Below are 23,782 nucleotides of genomic sequence, written 5' to 3'. Positions count from 1 at the left end.
ACCTTTGCCAGAAGCCCTCGCCATTGTAAAATGTAGTGCCCATAAGGCTGTAACTAATGATGTTGGGAGGGGTAATGCTTTTGCAGACAAGATTGCTAAGGAAACTGCCCAGTCCGATACCCCCTCCATGTTTGTGGTTAGTCAGTGCAGAAGGATGGTAGAAGCAGACATTTTTCGAAACACTGTAGATAGTGTGAAAGAATTGCAACAGGAGGCCACCCCAGAGGAACTGCAGTATTGGCAGGAGCAGGTGGGGCGGTTAGACGAGAATGGGTGTTGGACGGACCTGTCAGAAAAATGCAGATGGCTGCTACCGAATGCATTTGTGAATGCGGTGGTGGCCATGGCACATGGCCCCACCCACGTCGGGTTCCGAGGCATGTGTGCAATGTTGGACCCTGTATGGTACAACATCAATATCCAGAAAACGGCTAGAAATCTGGTCCAGCATTGTATGATTTGCCTTCAGCATAACCCGGGGGTGGTACCCCTGTTCTGTCAGGAAGTTTTGCCCCACCCACCTAGCCTTTCGAGGTACTCCAAATGGATTATATACAGCTGGAACGGGTTAACAACCTCAAATATGTTCTGGTGGTAATCTGTACCTTCAGTAAATGGGTGGAAGCGTACCCCACTAGAGAAAACACAGCTATAGCAACTGCTAGAGCCTTAATAAAGGAGTTCTTTCCCCGATATGGGTTACCACGAGTAATCTGGAGTGATAATGGGACACACTTTAATGCCAATTTAGTTCAGCATGTATGTAAAGGTTTGTCAATACGACAGAAGTTCCACACCGCATGGCACCCTCAATCAGCAGGCCTAGTTGAGAAATATAATGGGATCCTGAAGCTAAAATTAGCCAAACTACAGGACACGACTGGCCTGAAATGGCCCGATCTTCTACCATTGGCCCTGTTGTCTGTAAGAACGACCCCTCATTCTCGGAGTGGAAATTCCCCTTACGAGGTGGTTTTTGGGAGACCGGCCAATGTATGGGGGGTGCCCCGGCCCAAGTCATTTAGGGATATTGAGTATCCTATGTCAGCCGACTACCTCTATGCGTTAACTAAAGATCTCCGTTCTATCCACCAACAGATTTCAGCAGTACTGCAGCCTCTGCCGGAGGGCCCCGGACACAGCATCGAACCAGGTCAGTGGGTCCTAATTCGGAACTACCAGCGGAAGTCGAGCCTGGAACCCCGCTGGACTCGGCCACATCAAGTGCTTCTAGCCACAAGGACGGCGGTAAAGGTCGAAGGGAGACAGCATTGGATTCATGTTTCCCATCTGAAGCGTGTCCCGCTTCCCATGCCCGAGGATTGCCAGGACCAGGAGGAGAACGAACAGCACAGAGGTGAGCACGACACCAAAGAGCCGACCTCCCCCGAAGCCCACGGAGAAACGGAATGGCAGGGAGAGAGGGCCACGAGTTCGGGGTCAGCTGCGGCAGATAAGGCCCTGCCTGGGGACCAAACGCGTGACCAGGAGGGCCACACACCTTGTTCCTTATCTGATCCCACAGTGCCCATCTTGTTCATGAATCCTGAAACCCCTGGTCACACTCGATACCACCTGCGGCCCCGCAAACGGAATGAGATCCCCCGGTCCGGCTTACAATAAAAGGTGAAGTCTAAGCTAAGGGACCTAGGGGATCATATAAACACTGGACTGAACTCGTGGAGGGTGTGGAACTTTAAGTGATAGCCCTGTTTAGAAAGAAGATAGAGACACTGATAGCAAAGGGGGGCCCAGGTAACCTTCCTCTTCGACCAGAGTTGCGTCAAGTGCAGCTCCTACGAGAGAAGTCTTTGCACCCTTGATTTTTATTTTTTCGTTTTCTTTTTTATTTTTACTGTTTGGAATGCTAAGAGTCTGCCTGTGAGGCTCTAACATGGACACAGGAAAGAAGCACCCTCCGGCAGATTGGACTGCTTGTAAACTCTTTTTGTTTTCCGAGCTTAGAACTGGACTTTTAGTGAGAATGTATCCCTTTGCTCGTTTCGCCCTTGAAGAAGAACGTCCCATAATCCCTCGCCCTAGATATGCATATTTACCAATGTTCTCCACATGGAGTTTGCGTGCTAAAATTGTGTTTATTTCTATAATAGCCGTGTCATTTCTATTATGTTTAGGATTGTTCATTTATCTAGAATTCCGCCACCCAGTCCATACCCTGGTGTTAACTACCCCCACTCCTCAGGAACACCATTTTCAGACTTTGGCCCCTCACAAAGAAAGGCATCGCCAGACTTACGTACATAATGCCTTTATAGAGATGCTGCATCAAACCCACAGTTCCACGAATGTCACTGATTGCTGGGTATGTGGCCTCCTCCCTTCAGTAATGCATAAACATGATTTGTTTATTTCAATGCCGTTGTCACATTTAGGGAGCTGTGAAGCTTGGTTTAGATTGTTGTCTATGATTTACGAGCATTATACTGTAGACGCACACAGATTCTCGGAGAAAGATTATGACTTAATCTTGGCCTACATAGAGAGGCATCAGGGATTCACTCCCAATGCCGAAGGTACTGACGGCACTTTAGATCCAACAGCCTGCATGAATGTGTACATGGACCATGAGAACGATACTTGGCTAAGGGATGAGATATTAGATTTTGTATCCTTCAATTTCACCGAATACTTCAGATATTTTCAGGAACGCAATGTCTCAGAAGACAAGATTATACCGGTCCCTGTATTAAATACGTCATCCTCCTTTTGTGTCCAGGGTTCCGGCCACTTGTCCGTAGGATTTAGCAGATGTAATTACACTTATCGATTACGGACTTTTAGTAGTCCGCCAATATTGACTCCCCCGAACATATATTTCGTATGTGGGGAAAATGCTTACACCTGGCTTCCCAGGGGATGGTCGGGCAGGTGTTATCTGTCCTTCCTCTATCCTCCTGTTTATATTGCCCCATCAGATTATCACAAGTCCCATTCACTGAACAAAAGAAGTCTGTTATCCACATCCACTGATAATGATGCCACTGATCAAACAGATACCCCGGCCCAACACTTCGTAGATATTATGAAAGGGGTCCTACCTATATGGGGCCCTATCTTAACTAGTAAGGAAATTAGGAGGCTGTCCAGGGTGGTGGAAGGAGTGGTCAATACCACCGCCGGGATATTGACCAATATCACTGTAGAGCTTCAGGCGACCCAGCTTGTGACCCTTCAAAATCGTCTTGTTTTAGATGTCATATTGGCCGATCGCGGAGGAGCATGCCGGGTGATCGGGAGCTCCTGTTGTGTATATATACCTGACTCCGCCCCTTCGGTTCATTTAGCCATTCAGAAACTCCACCGACTGGCATCAGAAATCCATACAGAGACCGGTACCTGGTCCCTGTCAACCTGGTTCTGGGACCTTCTGACCACTTGGGGGTAGAAACTATTCATGGTCCTGTTGGGTATAGTGGGTTTCCTTTTTACCTGCTGTATTTGTATCCAGTGCGGCCCTGCCTGTTGTTCTTATTGTGCCACCCAAATTCGCTCTGCACTACCTAAGTCCCCACCTACCCAAGCTCATGCCCAGATGACCCAGAAAGAAATTCATGACCTAATGCAGATAGATGAGGGCATTTTTGAGGAGTAGTCATATTTGTTTTTATTTTATTTTAGCTACACTATGCTAAAAGGGCCGTTCTGTAGGATCCAAATTAAAATATATGATTAGCATAGTGTAACTAAAACTAGCTTATTTGATTCAGCCCCGTAATAAGGCCCTTTCCGTCTAAATTAAGTAAGTACGACGGAAAGGGCCGAAAACAGAACCGCGGCCATCTTGGCCCTCAACTCTCTCGTCATGTAGGAACTACAATCATGTGGTTCCCTAAGCCCATATTTTCCTTACTCAGCATGCACCAGCTTTAGAAGACAGGCTGAATTGTATTTACGACCGAGAAGCAAGGTCACATCTGCTAAAAGGGAGTACCAAGCAAGATTCCTTCTGAACCTGGGACGAGAAGGGAGTCACCCAGCCGACCTTCTATTCTTAAAGATAGTAGCCCTTTTTGTATCACTGAAACTAGATATAGGATGAGCTCATTAGGAGCGCCTGGACGGGCTGGTACTTTTCCACTTGTAAGGCTTTGTATGTTGCGCCGTAATGTATAAAAGTGTGAGTTTGTCAAGGAGCCAGCAGTCTTCCTCGGCACACCTCTTGGGTGAGGATCGATAAGGCTCCTCTATGTAGAGTTTTCTGTCTGGCCAATCAACGCTTGAACCTTCTACGTTGCCAACTGCTCGTTATTTGACTTACATTGCGGGCCACTGGTAAGTGTGGCCCTTGAGACGAAAATTTGGATACAACAGTCTGATGGCGCATTCAGATTCGACGTTCGAATCGCAGATCGATGTTCAGTCAGGCGGGTGATAACTGCCAGAGATGTCTCTCAATGCAGCCCCCTGGTGGTGGATACAAGAATGCAGAGAGCAAGTCGTGACACCATGGGTACCAAGGGCACTGTGACCAAGGAAGGTCTCTGGGGGCTGCAGCACCTATTGTGTTACCCTTAGAGGCCCTGTACCTTAACGCACACACTCTGCCACAGCAGGCTGCGTGTTTTGGTGCAGTGAAAAGTTTAGAGTCGATATGCCACACTCCTGCGTGCCATGCCTGCAATCCATTGCCTAAGGCCTAGGTAAGTCACCCCTCTAGCAGGGTGAACTAGTCCTAAGGTGTGGGCCCAGAGGCATGAACCATGAACCCCTACAGTGTCTAAGTCCATTCATTGACATTGTAAGCGTGGTAAAGCCATAAAGAATATATGGTCTGGGAGCTGGTCACTACGAACTTCACAGTTCCATAAAGGCTTTACTAAAAACTGGGAAGTTTGGTAGCAAACTACTCAGGACATTAAATCCAGACTGATGCCAATGTGAGATTTAATGTAACATGCACTCAGAGGGCATCTGAGAGATGCCCCCTGACAAATGACAAGCCCTAGTGTGATTCCTTAATGGCTGCCTGCCATTTGTCACCACCAGATAGGTTTCTTTACCCCTGGGTAGAGGGCCCCCGCTCTCTGGGTCCAGAACAAGGTGCATCCTGGGCAGAGGTGTCATGCCTCCTTCCCTGGGATGGACTGCACCCAAAAAAGAGGAAACTTCAAAGGCCTGCCACCTTTGTCCGTTGTCCCTGCCTTTTGCTGCCCCCAGCAACTGGCTCCTACTAGTTCTAGCCCACACTTGGGTGGGAGAATCGGCGGGAAATCCAAGCTAGGAAGAGAGGTGTGGCCACTGTTGCCAACCTCATCCCTCAGGGGAAGGAGGTGAGGTGAAACACTCAACTTAGTCCCTCCATCTTGAAAATGAGGGGACTAAGCGAATTAGGAAAAGGCTCATACCGACTCCTACTGGAGGGTAGCATAATAGGGGGTGTACCCACACCAAGGAAGGGATCTATTGGTTCCAACCTACACACCCCTTTAACGCTCCTAAATTTAATATTTAGGGGGACCCTAAACCATGCCTTCTCAGATTCGAGGAAGAAAGAAGAAGGACCAAAGAGCTGTGCTGACCCAGGAAGAAACCGAGGACACCAACTGACTTGGTCCCAGCCCTTCCGTCCTGTCCCAACCATGACCTGCCTACAGCAAAGAAACCAGCGTGTCTAGCAGCAACAGACCCCCTGAGGCTGGAGGACCTGCCCTGCACTCAACCAACAGACTCTGTCTCCCATGAGCACAGGATTTGCGGAAACCAAAGACTAACCTTCAGAGTTCTGACTTCGCAATTCTGCACCACTCTGCACCCGGCCGCCACATCCTGAGGCTGAGTGGCCATATACTCCAAAAGGTCCCCCTAGCGATCCTAAGTTGGGATTCGGTACCCCTGACCTCCCACAAGCTTCAAAATGAAACCTGCAGCCTTTACTTCAAGGGTCCCCCCGACCACAACTGAAGGCGGTAAGACAACTGTTCCCTTGACAGAAGTGGTCCAGGGAGTCCAACCGCATCTGTCCGACTAACGCCAACTGCGACTGATCACAGCCTAAGGAAACTGACCCCTAAGATAACACAGCCCTCGATGCCTTTCCAGCCTTGGGTGGCCCAACTGACAGTGTCCAAACATCCTCCCAGCTCCCAACTCACCTTCCCAGTTGTGGGTCGCCTGCAAGAAGTCCTCCCGACCAAGCCTGCAGTTTTCTGAAAACAATGGTTTCCAATGAGAAGCCCAGGGACACGACGTCCGCTTTACCTTCTGCACCTGGCAGCCTCAGACCTGCTGGCGGTGCAGTTCTTGTGTCGGTCGTTGGCCCTGCAGTGCCGATTGCAACCTTAGAAGCTTTGCTCCCACACCCAAGTGGCCTGCTTGCCAATAGACCCCAACCAAAGGCCCCCTTAGTCCATTGGCTAACGTTGGGCCCCTGCACTCTGCAACCAGCTGCCCCAGTGGTACTGGTGGTGCAAACAGAGTGTCCACCTGGACCCTGGGGAACCTTGGTCCAGACCCCGAAACCTCAACATCTTAAGTCCAAAACTTACCTCCAAGTTCGATAAGCATTTTTCCTCCCACACGGACCCATAGTATGAGGTTTTGGGTTTAGAATGTGTTCTATGTAAAACTGCTAATGTATGGGGTAAAGTGAGCAATACTGTAAAGTAATCTGAAAGTAATCAAAGAGTATTTACTGTGTAATTCCAATTATTCTGAGAAGAGATATCAACTTCTAACTGTTCCAATTACAAGAACAACTGCTTTTCCTTAATCAGTCATGTATTTGCAAGTATTTATTACTAACCTTCATCAAGTTCTGCTTGGTTCTATAAATAAACCATAAGTATACTTTTTTTTATACTTACCTAATTGGTCTTGATTCTGTCTCTCAGTGTGTGACATCAGTCTTGATTGAATGAATACAATAAATGGTTTACACACCCTCCTGATAAGCCTAATTGCTCGACCACACTACCACAAATAGAGCTGTTAGTGATTATCTAATTTAGCCTATGCTATACCTCTGAGGACCCACTGGACTCTGTGCACACTATATTTTTTTGTTATAGCATATGCAGAGCCAACTTTCTACAGTGCTTTTTAATCTCGTCCGGCGCGATACTCTAGCATCTGCACCACAAAATTCTCTACGTAACCATCTCTTTTGCTTATTTCACAGTTCCATGATGTGTCCGTGTAGCTTTCTGGGGCTTCCAACTCTGCAAATGCAAATTAATTTTAAACGAGAAAATAAGCAAATCGGTGGGGTGTAGTCTAACCCACCCACCATTTCAATGCAAAAACACCACAAAAAATTGTATTATAAGTATGGAGCGCTAAATATTGCGCATATATTTTGCCTATATTCCAGGCGTGAATATCCCTTTTCTTATTTCAATTGTCTACGTGTGAGTCACCGTACGGCAGCTGTGAGGGTTTGCTGCTTGGCCTCTAACAACCCATAATTCTCAATGAGCGCACAGAATAATAAATCTGACACTGGAATCAGTGCAGGTTTATTATTCTTAGATGTTTGAAACCAAACATTCTAGGATTCAGTAGAGCCATTATGGTGCTAGGTAACTCGTAATGACCAGTTTCTAGATCATATACTAAGGATAGCTTTACTAGGCACTTTTTAATATCTCAGAATGGACATAAATATTGTAGGAACCTGTCTGCTCATGCAGATAGGTCCTCACATGAGGTATAGGGCACTCTGCCTTAAGGGTGACTTACCTAAGCCGGATGTATGACGTTACAACGCACACTATTACAACGCATGCACTTACAACGCATTTTTTACAACGCATAATCCATTACAACGCATGACATTACAACGCATGACACTACAACGCATTTTTAAAAAATACCTTTACAACGCACTACCATTACAACGCATACTACCTTTACAACGCATACCATTACAACGCATAATATTAAATTACATTTAAGGTAAGTATTAGATAGTATAGGGGTAAAAATTACTATTCTAACTCCAGGGGGTGCAACAGTAGGGTAAGTGTTGGATAGTGTAGGGGTAAAAATTACTATTCTAACTCCAGGGGGTGCAACAGTAGGGTAAGTGTTGGATAGTGTAGGGGTAAAAATTACTATTCTAACTCCAGGGGGTGCAACAGTAGGGAAAGTGTTGGATAGTATAGGGGTAAAAATTACTATTCTAACTCCAGGGGGTGCATCAGTAGGGTAAGTGTTGGATAGTATAGGGGTAAAAATTACTATTCTAACTCCAGGGGGTGCATCAGTAGGGTAAGTGTTGGATAGTATAGGGGTAAAAATTACTATTCTAACTCCAGGGGGTGCATCAGTAGGGTAAGTGTTGGATAGTATAGGGGTAAAAATTACTATTCTAACTCCAGGGGGTGCATCAGTAGGGTAAGTGTTGGATAGTATAGGGGTAAAAATTACTATTCTAACTCCAGGGGGTGCATCAGTAGTGTAAGTGTTGGATAGTATAGGGGTAAAAATTACTATTCTAACTCCAGGGGGTGCATCAATAGTGTAAGTGTTGGATAGTATAGGGGTAAAAATTACTATTCTAACTCCAGGGGGTGCATCAGTAGTGTAAGTGTTGGATAGTATAGGGGTAAAAATTACTATTCTAACTCCAGGGGGTGCATCAATAGTGTAAGTGTTGGATAGTATAGGGGTAAAAATTACTATTCTAACTCCAGGGGGTGCATCAGTAGGGTAAGTGTTGGATAGTATAATGTAATATTATGCGTTGTAATGGTATGCGTTGTAATGGTAGTATGCGTTGTAATGGAATGCGTTGTAAAGGTAGTTTTTAAAAATGCGTTGTAGTATCCTGCGTTGTAATATCATGCGTTGTAATGGATTATGCGTTGTAAAAAATGCGTTGTAATGGTAGTGCGTTGTAAAAGTTGCGTTGTAAAGGTTGTTCCCCACCTAAGCCTAATGCAGTGCTGGGCAGGCATGGCACAGGGATGTGTTCCATGTCAATTCTTCACTTTTAGTTGCACCACAACGCACAGGCTACAATCGCAGTGTTGCCCGTTTGTGGTGAGAGGTCTCTGTGGGTGACATAATACATGCTGCAGTCCTCAGTGGCCTTTCCCTGGCTACTCTGCCCTTCATACCATAGGTACCCCTTACCTTGGACTTGCAGGTAGTTCAGAGTTGTGTCAATTGTTGAAACAATGGTACAGGTTAGGGAAAGAACACACACCCTGGGAACCTGATTGGCAGGGACCTAGGGCACACTCAGTCAAATTGCATCAGGTACCTGGCAAAAGGTTAGGGGGAAACCATGAAGAAAGAGCACTTTCATATACATGGTGATTCATTATCCAGGGATTGCGGCGTACCAGATAGTCATTCCCTGACTGTGGTGTACCAGATAGTCATTACCTACCATTAGTTCCCTTTTAGCCATAGAAAATAACATTAACATTCTAAACATGCCTTATTTTAAAACTGGGCTTGTCCCTGCTACTCAAATTTGGTAGTAAGCCTGTCTCAGACTTCTCATCAAAAGATAAAGAAGCAAAGGCATCGGGATAACTACGGGTCAGGTGTACTATTACATCACATAAAGTAGTTTCAATTTGCGACCAGTATTTTTCCTACCAATGTGGACTCAAACTATGTACAAATTCCAAATCTGAATGAGTCACAATTAATATTCATGAGGTAGGTCGCAAATAGCGACTCTATTCGATTGGACATACTCACAGGGATAATGATCTGCAAGGGTCAGCAGACCACCATGTTTATGATAGCTTTTCAAATTAAGATTATTATAATTTTTTAAATCGACCCATTTTCCTTAAAGTAAACAGGGCTGAACTTATATCAATTGGGCTTTTGACATGGACACTCCCAATATGCCCTCCCAAGTACTGAAGTACTGAATCGATATGGAGTCTAAACCCATTTTAGAAGCTGTTAAAATATTACTGATTCCAAAAATAGGTTTAGTAAATAGCAAAAAAACATTTCTGTGGGGATACACAGCTATTTGGACTGTTTACGACCATAAAACCGTCTATACAACTAGCTTCATATCTGCACAAGATCAGACAGTTTGGTGAAGCTGAAGAACTAAAACTACAATTATTACTTGTTCCCAAGATCATGGCTTACCAAATCAATGCAATTACAATACAATGCAAGCCTTTTCCTGACCTGCTAATGGGGCTTTTGTTGTGAGAGTGTAGACACTAAGAACTGACTTTGCCTTTAATTTTCTATTGTAGGAAAGTGAACACTGACTATGTTTCTGCTAGTTTACCAACATTTCCTGCACAATGAAATTCTACTTTTTGTTGTCAGCACTTTGGTTTAAATGTCTGCCTGTAACTAAAAGCTCTCTCATGTGGCAATATTTTGAGGCCTTGTGTAGGAAGGTGGAATCTGACTGCATGGTTGCCCCCACTTTTTTTTCCTGGTGTTTGGATGGTTTTTGACTAGTATGGCTGGGATCCTGCTATCCAGGACCCCAGCCTATCTGCTTACTCCCTTAAATGACTGGAGTGCATATTAGATGCACTAGTGATTGGATACTGTGGTACCTTATGAGCCCCTAGTATATGGTACCTTAGGTACCAAGGGCATATGAACTTCACAGGCCTACCAGGGGCTGAAGCATGTATTATGCCACCCCTGGGAAGCAGGCTAAATCTGACACCACAGGCCTGGTACTGCAGCCTGGGTGAGGTAGTGTTAGCACTCCTCACTGAGGTATAGGTTCCCTATATCTCACCATACACACACACATAAACCTATCAGTCACCCCTAAGGCAGGCCCTATCAATCCTGAGGGCAGGGTGCTTGGTTTATAATGTGAGGGGGTGCCTCTGCTTGAGCAGGGCCCCTTTGCAGCTGGCAGAGTCTATTCTCTGTGGCTGTTTGTGGATGCGGTTAAACCATATACTCTTAAGTGCATCATAACCTACCGGTAAATGCTAACTTTGGGATGGCTGCATCAAAACATGTTGTGGTTGGTGTCAAACGCCTTGGAATCATACCCCCACACCAGTAACTGGTGTGGGAGTATGATCCCACCCTTCTAGAGGGGAAGACACATACCTACTGTGGAAACACGGTAGAAATCTGAAAGAGCCCTGGCATCACAAAATGGATGCCACCAGCACAGACACTGGGCTGCCCTACTGCTGCTGACTGAAACTCGCAGTAGAGGAGGCCCAACAATAGGCATCCTGTCACAGGGAGGTGTAACCACCTTCCAGACAGGATTTAGTTTATTGGGGCTGGGTGGGTGCACTCCTAGAGTGCTTTGAAGTCCTGCACTGGGGGAGCAGTAGGCTCCTCTGTGCATATGCCAGCTCAAACCGGTTCAGGGGCTACCTGCCCCTGCTCTGGCGTGAAACTGGACAAAGGGAAGTGGGTTTAACCACCCACTCCCCTGACCCTCGCAGAGGAGTGGTCATAGAGCTAGTCCCTCCCTTTCTTTTAGTATAAGATAGGGAAACCTTGCCATTGCAAATCAGATATCCCTGGACGATGCTCTACAAGAAGAATCCTGGATCTTCGACGTTCCACTACCTTTGGAAGACTGAAGAATCTCCCTTTGGTGCCTGCTTGGCAGGCACCAAAAACTTGAATCAACGGTCGCAAACTTTCCCGCTCCCGCTGGAGTCTTGGAAGTGGATTTCCTGACTTCTCGACGGCCATTGCGAGTCCCCAGCAGAGCTGAGGCGAGTGGACCCCACGAGTAACGAAGAACAGCAATACCCGGGTATCATGCACTATTGTCGAGTGCAACCCCTTCACAACGTTCTACGAACATGTGCATTGGACCACATGTGGTCCAAGCCTCCAGCAGGATTTCCCTCGAAAATCAGAGGCCTACCTCGTCCCGAGTGACCGTGGGCTCCTGTGAAGCGAATCCTCATGAGGCGTCTTTGCGATCCCTTGCCGGCTGGCTTGTGGGTCCCCTGAAGAGTTTCTCATCCAACCAAAGGGCTCCCCTGGTTGCTCCAGGCCTGCCTTCACTTACCCTCGCTGGGTGAGTCCCTATGACCTTGCTGGTCTGCACCGCTGACTTTCTTCAATTTCCACGAGACATGCTGTTGCCAAGGCTTGTTGGCTCCAATCCGGTTGCCGACACCTCAGTAAGCTGCAGACTTTGTGGGACACTCCGAATCCAGCTCCTGGTCATCGTCGATGCCTCCTGGACCTCGTCGCTGAAGAGTCAAAACACCCTTGATCACCTGAAATCACCTGACTTCCATGGGCATCCATCTTCCTGGCCCCGGGTCACTGGCAAGTGACTGTGAACACTGTCCCTTCTGCTTTCATGTCTTCTTCATCTTGAATCCAGCCTTGGAATCCACCGGACACTTCTCCAGCCTTCACAAGCAGCAAAACTTCTTCGGCTTCCATTGAAAACGACGACGCGACCCGACACCAAAAGACACCTATGCACCTGGCTTCCCTGGGTGAGGTAACTCGTGCACTACGGTGTTCCTGTGGGTGTTGGCCCTCGAACTACTTACCTTGTAAGTGGCTTGCTTGTAGACTCTCTAGAAGTATCCCAAAACTTTAAAAATCTAACCGCGACTTGCTCCATTGAAATCAATACGGAACCCGCAGCTGTGTTCTCACACTGCACGCGTCTCCCGTGGGTCCTTTACTTACCTGCCTTGGGTGGATTAGTGAAGCCCCAGCGTTTCTACAGGCCCTAGGCCTTGTCCCCTTGCAAGTCGACTTTCCTAAACCTCTTCTTTAGTATATAATCTGGTACGCCCCTAGGGCCCCAGCCATATTTGTGCTTAACTTATTGTGAAAGGTTGATATTTGCATATGTTCCTGACTTCTAATCTCATAAAGAGATTAGTAGAGTGTGTCTAGTAATAAATACATATATATTTGATATATATACCTGTGTGGTGTCCTTTCATTTGGTAATTCAAGAGATTATAAGGTAAAACAAGCTGCTTTACATTCCTCTGAGACTTAGCCTGAAGGCTGCGCTCCTAAGCTACCACTAGGATAGCTTTCTTTAAAAGGTTGTCTACCATAAGAGTCGAATTGGACTGGTGCAAGGTGGCCACTATAACTAATGACCAGCATATGTCAGGCCAACTTCTCACACCTTGGTTATATATTTATTTGGTAACAAGTGTATTGGTTAGTGCCATTATTGTGGAGATTAGACGGTGGAATGTGTTACTGTTCATAAAGAACCCAGGATGGACTCTTCTTGCTCTGCTTACTGGAGCCAATTTGGCACTTGATGTCATGATGGTAGCCTATGCTAAATATTCAGTGATTTATTGCAGTGGACGCAAAGTAAGGTTGCAGTTCTGTTGTAATGTAGATGGTAAAGATTTGGAGTCTGGTTCCTTCTGATTAATGAAAGCGTGGAACTGCCAGCTGTGCGTGGTTCACATGTGCTAAGAGATATATGTCGTATTTGTACGGCACAAACCTAGCCAAAAGGCAGCCGAGCAGTCTACGTGGTCACGTTTCAACATTAAGGCAATGAGTGATAGTAGAGAAATCTGGTGTGTGCTATTCCACTAATACACCACTCTACTACAATCAAACACACACCAATAAACCACACACCTATACCAATTACTACACACCACCTCAATCTAAACCACTCAACAACTCTTACAACTCGTGCTTGCAAATTTAAGATAAACAACACTAGCAACTATCAAACACAATTCCGACACACTCTACCCAAACACATAATAAGGAACAATATTAAACACAACAAACCCCACTTAATACAATACAAACAATACAAAAAAACAATAGAGCACACAGCTTTTTACATACTAAAGCTAATCTGATTAAAACAGCCCAGTAAATACACAATCTATTTGCAAACCCACAGCATACATAACTTCATCAGCAAAACATTAAAAGCTAATTTTATTAACATAGACAATCTACACTTGCTATGCACAGAACTACTGTAGAACAGAAAAATCAAAAATAGAACCTCTAGCAAACCCGAGACCAATTCACTTTGCCAATGCTTGTTTTTTTCAAATGAACTAAATTAGGAACATTACCCATGAGATGGCGCTGCACTATACAAATCCCAATAAGATGACACTAATAATATGCATAAATAGACCTTCATTCTACAAAGCATACGAACCATCAGATGCCACATAATAGTCAAACATTGTATCTTCACTGCCAGGTGGAATAGGAGGCAGGTCCAGAGTCACTACGTTCTGTGTTCGCAGCCAGTGTTCCATTTTGCTTCTGTCGTTCAATTCCAGTAAAGCCCCAACACTCCACATCATGGCGAAGACATAGAGCCTCTCAAGATGCTCATGTGAGACTTCCACAACCTGTTCCTGAAGGGAGAATAACAATCTCAGCAACGGGCATTAATAAAACATTAACAGAGAATGTACAGTAAATAAATTTAGTACATCATATTTCCACAGAAAGAAACAGCTCTTAACTGCCTTTTAGAACTTGTATATTGCTGGAGAGGAAAATGGAGTACTCCGTATATTGATTAAATATTTGTATTTATGCACCTGGGCCATATTATGAAAAAGAAAAATAGGACGGCAATGGGTGAAATTCATCAATTAATGTCAGCCCCTGTTAATTACTCTGGGCAACATGTCAGTTCACCAATATTTTGCCAATTGTGCCGCTTCAGACATGGACCAATCATATGCAAAGCAGTCTTGGTCCTGCTCCAATAAGAACATTTCAGCCTGAACTGCTAGGCTGCGTCCTCTTCTACACCGTCTTATGAAGCAACTTGAACAATAATAGAGCCTCAATCGCAGTCATATGCAATATCTATTGTGTGTACCCTGGTGGGGCACCGTACAATATTTACACTTCTGTGCCGTTTACTCAAAGGCCCATCTCCCCATGCAGTATTCGAATGGTAAAGCAACAAGATACTATGGAAAACAGCATTACATAATGGTTTTCTGGTTTGAAAGAAGAGGCTACGTGGCATGCAGGGCGCTGCAGTTGAAATGAGTGGCAAACAACAGACCTGCAGAACTGTAAAATCAGGAAAGCGCAGAAATAAAAGGGGAACTATAGAAGGAGAAAATTAAAAACCAAAGAATTGGCTAACCCGCACTGACACTGAATCACACTCATTTTCGGATCGATGTACACACATGATCAGGAAATGTCGGCATTCACTGAGCAAGAGAGCCAATGATTGATGCGGACTGAACCATTACCCCATGGATGAAAGCAGTGTGTACATGTCACACGTGCCGACCAATGGCAGAATAGACCCACAGGCCCTTTTTGTATCTATTTGGATATATATTTATATACAGATGTATGCATGCATTATTTATTGATTGTTTTTTTTATTACAAGATCCTTGCAGACAACTAAGAAGAGATTCTAGCAAGAATCATTAAAGTCAACTTTTCTCCTTCTACGGTTTGTCAGAGGTAGTAACCAACACCAAATACATTCCCTACGAAGATAATCTGTGACATTTCATGTAACAAAATACCTATTAGTAGGCTTTAATATAAAGAAATAATAATCCACCTTAAATGGCTTTTGATTTTAATGTACGTTTTTCCCAATCAATACGTCAAGCCTAATGCATTTACCATAACTTTTCATGATAAACAGATCAGATCTATGGCAACAAGAATATTTTTTTTTAGTGAATCAACCAGGCCTGTGGCTGTTATTATTGGCTTATCACCAGAACCAACTGATGCCTCCAGTACCGAGCATAAGAATTCCCACAAGGCAACCAAGAGGCACGGAGTCATAAAATTACATAGTATACAAAATTACAGTTGGGAAAGCAAAACTCTCTCTCTCTCCTAAGAGGGCCTAACAAGGAATCTGACAGTACAAATCTTCCATACACATGTTTTTGAAAGGTTCCCCAGCACCAAAACCATGGCCTACTATGGTAATCTGAGAGATTCCTTGTAGCAAAATACCTGTCAGTAGGCTTTAATACAGAATAATAATCTAACCTTAAATTCAAATATAGTTCCTTACAACGTGGTCGTTACAACGAGCGCGTTGGTCAATACAACGACTTGCAGTAGGGGGCGCGCTGGACTTAGGAATAGTATTATTTACTATTCCTACTTCAGTTTGCACAACAGCAGGGAAGGTGCTGAATTTTAAATCCAATACCAGTGCGCCCCCTACTGCTAGTTGTTGTAATGACTTGCGATGTAATGGTATTGCGTTGTAACAATGCGGTCGCTGTAACAACTGCATTGTAATGACATTGCGTTGTGGAGACAGCGTTGTAAACGCTGTTTCCCTTAAATTCTTATGGACTTTAACATATGCTTTGCACAATCAATAGGTCAGGTGTACTGCCTTTATTATAACTTTCCTTATAAACAATCAGGCCTACAACCGTTATCATTGACTTGTCACCATAACCAACTCAGAGATATTGTTGGTTAATAAGCCTACCCACAAGGCACCCATCAGGTATACCATGATAAAATTATCAATATGTACAAAAACAGTTATCGAAACAATATACAATTCCCACTAATAGACCCTAATAAGGATTGCCATAGTGCAAATTTGTTATCCTGTGGTTTGTTTACTAACACCAAACCCATGCCTACTACAGTAATCTGAGAGATTCCATGAAACAAAATACCTGACTACAGGCTTTAGCAAAGTGTAATAACAATCCACCCTTAAAAGCCTATTGTCTTTGCCAAAATTTTAGTTGGCAAAACAGTGTAGGGCCTAAGAAGAATCATCGGAGTGAAATTCTACTACCAAGGGTTGTCAGAGTGGATGACAAACACCAACACCAACATCCTCACCCACTTTAGTAATCTGTGAGACTACATGTAACCAAATACCTTTTTGAGGCCTGTAACATAATGTGATAACAATCTACTGTTAGTGGGCTATAGGCTTTACCATATGTTTTTCATAAAAATAAGCAAGGCCTACTGCCTCTGTAATAACGTTTCATAAAAAGAGAGGCTAGACGTTGGACCTCGGGAATAGCATTTTCCTGCACATCAGTCAAGCTTATAGCTTTTGCCATTGGCTTGTCACCATAACCAACTCAGGTCTACTATACTAAGTGTAAGCTTTCCCACAAGGCCGCCATCCAGCTTATAGCCATAAAATTGCAAATGTGTAAAAAATTACAGTTGGAAAAACAAAATACTATCTCTCCTAACAGGGCTAACTAAACAGGGGTTCTCACAGAGCAAATCTTTTATTCTCATGGTTTGTCAGAAGGGGTATGTTGGAAACTGGGTTATTAGTAGTGGTATGTTTGCATCTACCAATGGCAATAAGGCCACTAACACAGTTTAGGGCTCAGTACAGGTCTCAATACATTATTCCCATGCTCAACCCTGGATAGCTTGGCTGCAAACAGGCAGGCTTAACTTAGGAGCCAGGTATGTAAAGAATTTCAAAACACCAATTAAGTAAATAATTAAGACACAAAACACAATAAAAATCCAACATCAATATATAAACATAGAACATATTTTTATCTTTAAATGACACCAAAACGGAGGCGTGACTTCAAGCATCAAGATGGCGGTCGCACTCTGAGAGTGCTCCGGATCCCTCCGTAATCTGCTCGTATCCTGAGCTCCTTTTGTCATCGAAGAGTCACCAGTACTGGCCAACATGGTACGTGGACAATACCTGCAGTGGACCGGGAGCCCAAAATCACCATCCTCCAGAATCAACAGCAGTGGCGCCGAACCGATCGAACGTGTGCCCGTAGGCAAAATGGTGGCGGTGTACCTGAGCTACACAACCTGGAAGCGGTAGCTTGAGGGCTGTGGTAGAAATTGACTCAGAGAAGATCCGACTCTCCGAAGCAGCCGTGGCTCACCAACTGTGGATCAGACTGCTCCGGTGGCTTGCCGTGTGAAGGAACACCCCGCGGCTGACCCTCTCACCAAGACAAGATGGTGTGCTCCAGGCGAGAGACGAAGGAGCTGGCGCCCCGGGTGCAGCAAGATCGATGAGGTGCTGGTCAATATCTGTCAAACAGCCGCGCCTCCCGTCGTCGTGCCGACATCGTTTTAGAGCCCTGGTCTGTAATGTTCTCTCCAGCAACATTGGTGGTGAGTGAAGATGCCGTAGTGGGGGGAAATCAGACAGCGGGCAGCACCTCGGACAGTGGTGCTGACCCCAGGGACGAGAGAAGGGGCTGCTGTTTACAAGGAAGACAGCCCCTGGCCTGCAGGCTGGAGACCCCACTGTGTCTGCGCCCGAGACCCGGGGGCCGGCGGTCCCCAGTGACACAGGCCCTGAGGAGAACTAACGCCTGACTGCCTACCCTGTGCGGCGGTACCCGGGGCTGCCGCAACTGGCGGAGGAGGTGGATCGCTGGCGGTTTCCTCAACCGGAGGTGCACCCCAGGGACTGAGGAGATGGCTGTCTAACAAACAAGGCGGTACAAAAGGGGGTGGTAATGGACGGAGCATCAGAACCAATAAAACACTCACACCCAGTCAAGAGATCTGGGTTTGATCCATCACCGTTCTTTAGCCCACTCTGCCACCCCAGTTCAGACATGGCCATATGCAAATCAGTCTGACCCTGTGCCTCATGGGAACAGTCCAGCCCGAACTGCCAAGCCATGTCTTCCCTGGACCGGAAACAAGCTTCCTAGGACCGGTTTTCTGACATTTCAGCCGTCTTCAGCCAGGCTTGCTTGAATCCAGTGACAAAGTGAGCAAGAGACTCACGTCTGAGCATACCCTGCCAACTTATGGCGAACAAAGCGGTACAAAAGGAGGTGGTAATGGACGGAGCATCAGAACCAATCAAACACTCACACCCAGTCAAGAGATCTGGGTTTGATCCATCACCGTTCTTTAGCCCACTCTGCCACCCCAGTTCAGACATGGCCATATGCAAATCAGTCTGACCCTGTGCCTCATGGGAACAGTCCAGCCCGAACTGCCAAGCCATGTCTTCCCTGGACCAGGAACAAGCTTCCTAGGACCGGTTTCTGGCATTTCAGCCGTCTTCAGCCAGGCTTGCTTGAATCCAGTGGCAAAGTGAGCAAACAAAGCGGTTGATGGATCAAACCCAGATCTGTTGACTCGGTGTGAGTGTTTGATTGGTTCTGATGCTCCGTCCATCACCACCCCCTTTTGTACCGCTTTGTTCGCCATAAGTTGGCAGGGTATGCTCAGACGTTGAGTCCCTTGCTCGCTTTGCCACTGGATTCAAGCAAGCCTGGCTGAAGACGGCTGTAATGCCAGAAACCGGTCCTAGGAAGCGTGTTTCCGGTCCAGGGAAGGCATGGCTTGGCAGTTCGGGCTGGACTGTTCCCATGAGGCGCAGGGTCAGACTGATTTGCATATGACCATGTCTGAACTGGGGTGGCAGAGTGGGCTAAAGAACGGTGATGGATCAAACCCAGATCTCTTCACTGGGTGTGAGTGTTTGATTGGTTCTGATGCTCCGTCCATCACCACCCCCTTTTGTACGTCTAACAAACAAGAGCAGGGTCTAATTCATGGACCGGGGACCCAACTGCAGTGAGATCCTAAATCCGATGGGCGACGGCCCTGTGCTCGCTGAGCCCCCAGGGTTAGACTGATCTCAACCACCTTCCCTAAACAGGAGTAAAGGTCCATAGTCCGCGGGAGTCTCCTGAACACCAAGACACTGGCAAAATCCCACACCCTAACCATTCAAAAGCCGAGTAATAAGAGCCAACAGCGGAACCGAGGAAACCCCTTCCTCCCCTCCCCCTTCCAAAGACTTGACCTAGGCTGGGGGACCGGAAGCACAACACTCATCTGGCGCCCCGTGACCGGGATACCTCCGCTCCTGAAGGCTCACCTCCATCCCTCACCACAAGGGGTAGCGTGTACGATCCTGGGGCCCTGGTTGTGTCTACAACAACAAGCCTGACCCCCAGTGCGATGTCAGCCTGAGGAGACAAGAGGGAGTGGTGGAGAAGCACGGTTTGAGCCTAAACCCAGCCAAATCAACTCTTATCCCCTTACAGGTATCCAGGAAATGCATAGACTAGCAGGCGACTATCCCAATGAAGTGTCTCTCCTTTTAATATCTAGGTATTTGGGTAGACCTGCTCGCGGAACTCACCTGGTCAGTCAACGTTAGTCCCTTACTCCGGAGAATGAAAACTGACCTCCGCAGTGGTAATCCCTTCCTTTCAACCTGATGGGTAGCGTCGCCTTATTTAAAATGATTGTACTCCCCCGGTTCCTATACATTATCCAGAATCTTCCACTACACCTCTCTTGCAGATGGTTCAGAACACTACACAGTATGGCCACAGCTTTCCTATGGAATACCACAGGACCACGTATGGCCCTCGCCTCCTGTCAAAAGATCCCGTACAATGGTGGAATGGGCATGACCAACCTCTTTTTGTTTATCTGGCCACTCACATCCTGGTGATACACGACTGGTTCACCGGCAGCTGGTCCGACCCGGCATATCGAATTGAGCTGAAGAGCCTCGGATTCTCGCTAATCCAGTCCATGCTCTACGGGCCACGATTCCCCACACACTCCCCGCAGTCACTAGAGTGGTTGTAGCCGCTTGGCCCTCAGCGCTGCGATTCCCACAATAGGACAATAAACTGACACTGCAAACACCATTGTGGAATGGCACCTGGCTTGAAGAGGTGGGAACACTGGAGGGCTTTCGCAAATGGGACTTGGTTGGAATCTCGCAGCTTGAGGACGTATGGAGAGGAAACCACATGTGCTCCTTCTAAGACTTACAGAATTCATATGCACTGCACCCCACCCAGGTCTAAAAATACCTGCAACTCCAACATGCCTTCACCCTCTACACACCTGCGGACACCACGTTCCCAGAATTTAGTCCCTTGCAAGCCCAAACCCTGATGGGTGACCTCGGGAAAGGAGGGGTAAAACAAGATCTACCACTTCCTAGTCATTAAATCCCTGACCTCCCTAGACCCCTTCAGACATCGCTGGGAGACCTGGCTGGGCCCCCTGGAGGAGGAAGATTGGAGGAATGCCCTGATGGCCCCCCGCACAACCACTAAGTCTGCCAGACTTCGGCTAATTCAGCTCTATTAACTACACTGTGCTTACCTGACCCTGGCCCATCTACACCAAGCCGGGTTTCTGGCTGCCCCCATATGCTCACGGTGCCAGGTACTGCCCACTGATTTCTACCACATGGTATGGACCTGTGGCCCCATTACCTTAAACTGGGATAAAGTAGGGTCTAAGCTAAGCAAAGCCAGGGGGTGGGAGGTCACCCTTTGCCCACTAGCCCTACTCCTAGGCATCATGGAAGGCTTGAATGGGACCCGGGTAGATACAATTTTTCTCTGAACAGTGAATATGATGGCCAAATGCAATATAGCAACAGCGCGGAAGGACTCTGTCCCCCCCCAGCATCTCTAAATGGCGTAGAGAAATAGACTGGAACACAGCACAAGAAAAACCCATATACGAAGCGAGAGGCTGTCCCGACAAGCACGGCCGCGTGTGGGAGGAAATGGCTGGGACTATTGAGTTAACTGGAAGAGGGGACACTGGGGAGTGAATTGGAAGATGATCCTGTCTTTAAAATTTCACACTGAGAATATACCAATCAGACCTATGATCACACTCGATGAGCTAAATGTAAGACTTGTCTATGTTGCTGGTTTTTGTATCTGTATGCCTTTAAAAACCAATAAAATGAGTTATGGTGGAGTTGATGCAGGTGAGTTCTGTTAACCTGTAGCTTGCAGGTAGTCCACTCTTTAATCCTTTTAATGCAAGGCACCTCCACAGGGCTGTGGTTCCAGATCCTTCTCTAAGTTTCAAGCCGCAGATCTGAGAGGCTCTGCACCTCTCACATATTTATTTAGTGTTCTCTGGGGTCACGCAGGAAAGCACTCCTGTCCAATGATGTGCAGGGCAACACCCCAGAGCATGACCACTTCCTCCAAAGTGTGGCATAATCTTCTCCCAGAAAGCACTATTCCTCCAAAATTCAGAATGGCTAAAATTTCAGCAGAAGAGCAACAATTAGTTAAACCAACCTCCAGTAGGACTCATTTCCACAGCTCTCCTCCCTCTACCTCTGCAAATGCCTGCCTTAAGCCTGCCATCTGGCTGGATCAGAGGGGCTGGTGGGTAGATGGACCGAGCATTCCCTGCCTGTCCTATTCCCCCTTTGAAGCTCCATGCTTTAAAGCCCCTACCCCGTGCTCTGGCATTCTTGTGTAGCAGAGCTCTCTCTACCAGATAGCCTCTACCTGGGTGAGCCACTTATCACGTCATCAAAGCAGCTCGGCTAATCCTGTTAACTCTGACCAATTAGGGAAGAGCACAATACAAGAAAGTCTTATAACATCTTTTCTGCACACTTTAGGATAAATTCAACAAAGGCATATTGTTGGACTTATCAATACCATTCTCTTAAGTCCTTATACAGTATTTTTATTCAATTCCTAGCAATTTTTTATGCATTTATAAACTATTGCCATGTTATCCTATGAGGCTAGACATTTACAATGGAGAAACTGCAATGTATAATTTCTCCATCATCAGGGCACATAAAATATTTTATATAAGGCCTGGGCTTATAGGTACAGGACCCCCCCACCCACACGACACCCAGGGGAGACTTTATGGGTCCTAAATTTGCAAAGTTAGTGTAGATCCTCACTCCACAGTGCTCCTAGCACCAAAGTCGATTTGGGAGGCACTTTACTATAAGGGGGAAGGTGAAAGGTGCAATTTCTCTATCCCCAGGACCTATAAAACCTTTTTTTAAGGGCCTTCCTTATAATGACATGACCCCCCCCCCTCCCCCACACCCACTCCAACTCCTGGGACACCTAGGGAAGACCCTGGGGATCACCTAAAATGTCACAATATTATAGTTTATTTCCTTTTAAGTGCCCCTACCACCAAAGTAGAGTTTGGGCACAATTTACATTTAAAAGCAGTGCTGCAACACAGGGCTGCTTTTTAAATTGACCTCAGGCTCTCAGCAGTGCACACATGCAAGTGCAGGAAGGGCAGCTGGCCTTTAAACTTTCATTCCCTATTATGTACTAGAGACTTAAAGAACAAGTTACTTACCTTTGGTAATGCATTATCTGGTAGAGACTCTATCTAGCTGCAGATTCCTTACCTTAGAATTCCGCAGGCGTCAGGCTGGATCCGGAAAATGTTGCTGATCAATGCCCCTTGGGCACGGTGTTGGGTGGCTTGTTTCGGCTCTGCATGAAGTTGTTGGCATCGTTAGAGTCAGTTAAGATGTGGCGGTGCCTATTTAGGAGCCACCCAGGCGTGTGGACGTCAGTACATTTTGTTTTTTCCACAACAGAAGTGCAGAGCCATCAAGTAACTGACATAGTCATGTGCAAAACTAGGGCCCTGAAAAGGGGAGTAACCCTAGCCCTACAATATTAGCCTGCAAAGCGGGGAGGCATGGGTGGAGCTGTAAGGAATCTGCGGCTAGCTAGAGTCTCTTACCAGCTAATGCGTTAGCGAAGGTAAGTAACTTGTTCATCTGATAGAGACTTCTAGCTGCAGATTCCTTTCCTTTGAATTTGATATACAAGCCATACCATCCCGGCAGTGGGCTGTGGACGATTATCTTAAACTAAAACGTTCTTCAGGACCAAGCGGGCAAAGTGCCGTCTCTGCGGACCTGACCTTCCAGGCAATAGTACTTTGCAAATGTGTGCAATGATGCCCATGTTGCTTCCTGGCAGATAACTTGGCCTGGGACACCCCAATCCAGGGACGTAGTTTCAGCCTTTCACCTCGAGGAATGGGCCCTTAATCCCTCAAGGGGCTGCTTCTTTGCCAGGGCATAACAGACTTTGATGAAGAGAATGACCCAGCGAGAA

The 23,782-nt window shown here is 46.3% G+C and overlaps 1 protein-coding gene across 1 annotated transcript in view; it reads right to left on the bottom strand.

Moving 5' to 3' along the window:
- Positions 1-23,782, bottom strand: part of DNAH5 (dynein axonemal heavy chain 5) — a 5,853,083-nt gene that overhangs the window by 2,337,793 nt on the left and 3,491,508 nt on the right. Inside the window, exon 45 of the mRNA XM_085606747.1 lies at positions 14,084-14,288. Within this exon, the coding sequence (XP_085462873.1) occupies positions 14,084-14,288 (205 nt within the window). The remainder of the gene's footprint in view (positions 1-14,083; positions 14,289-23,782) is intronic.

This window comes from Triturus cristatus, chromosome 5_2 (assembly GCF_964204655.1).
Source record: "Triturus cristatus chromosome 5_2, aTriCri1.1, whole genome shotgun sequence".
NCBI lineage: Eukaryota > Metazoa > Chordata > Amphibia > Caudata > Salamandridae > Triturus > Triturus cristatus.
The sequence above is the reverse complement of the archived record's forward strand: the minus strand, read 5'-3'. Positions and strand labels throughout refer to the sequence as shown.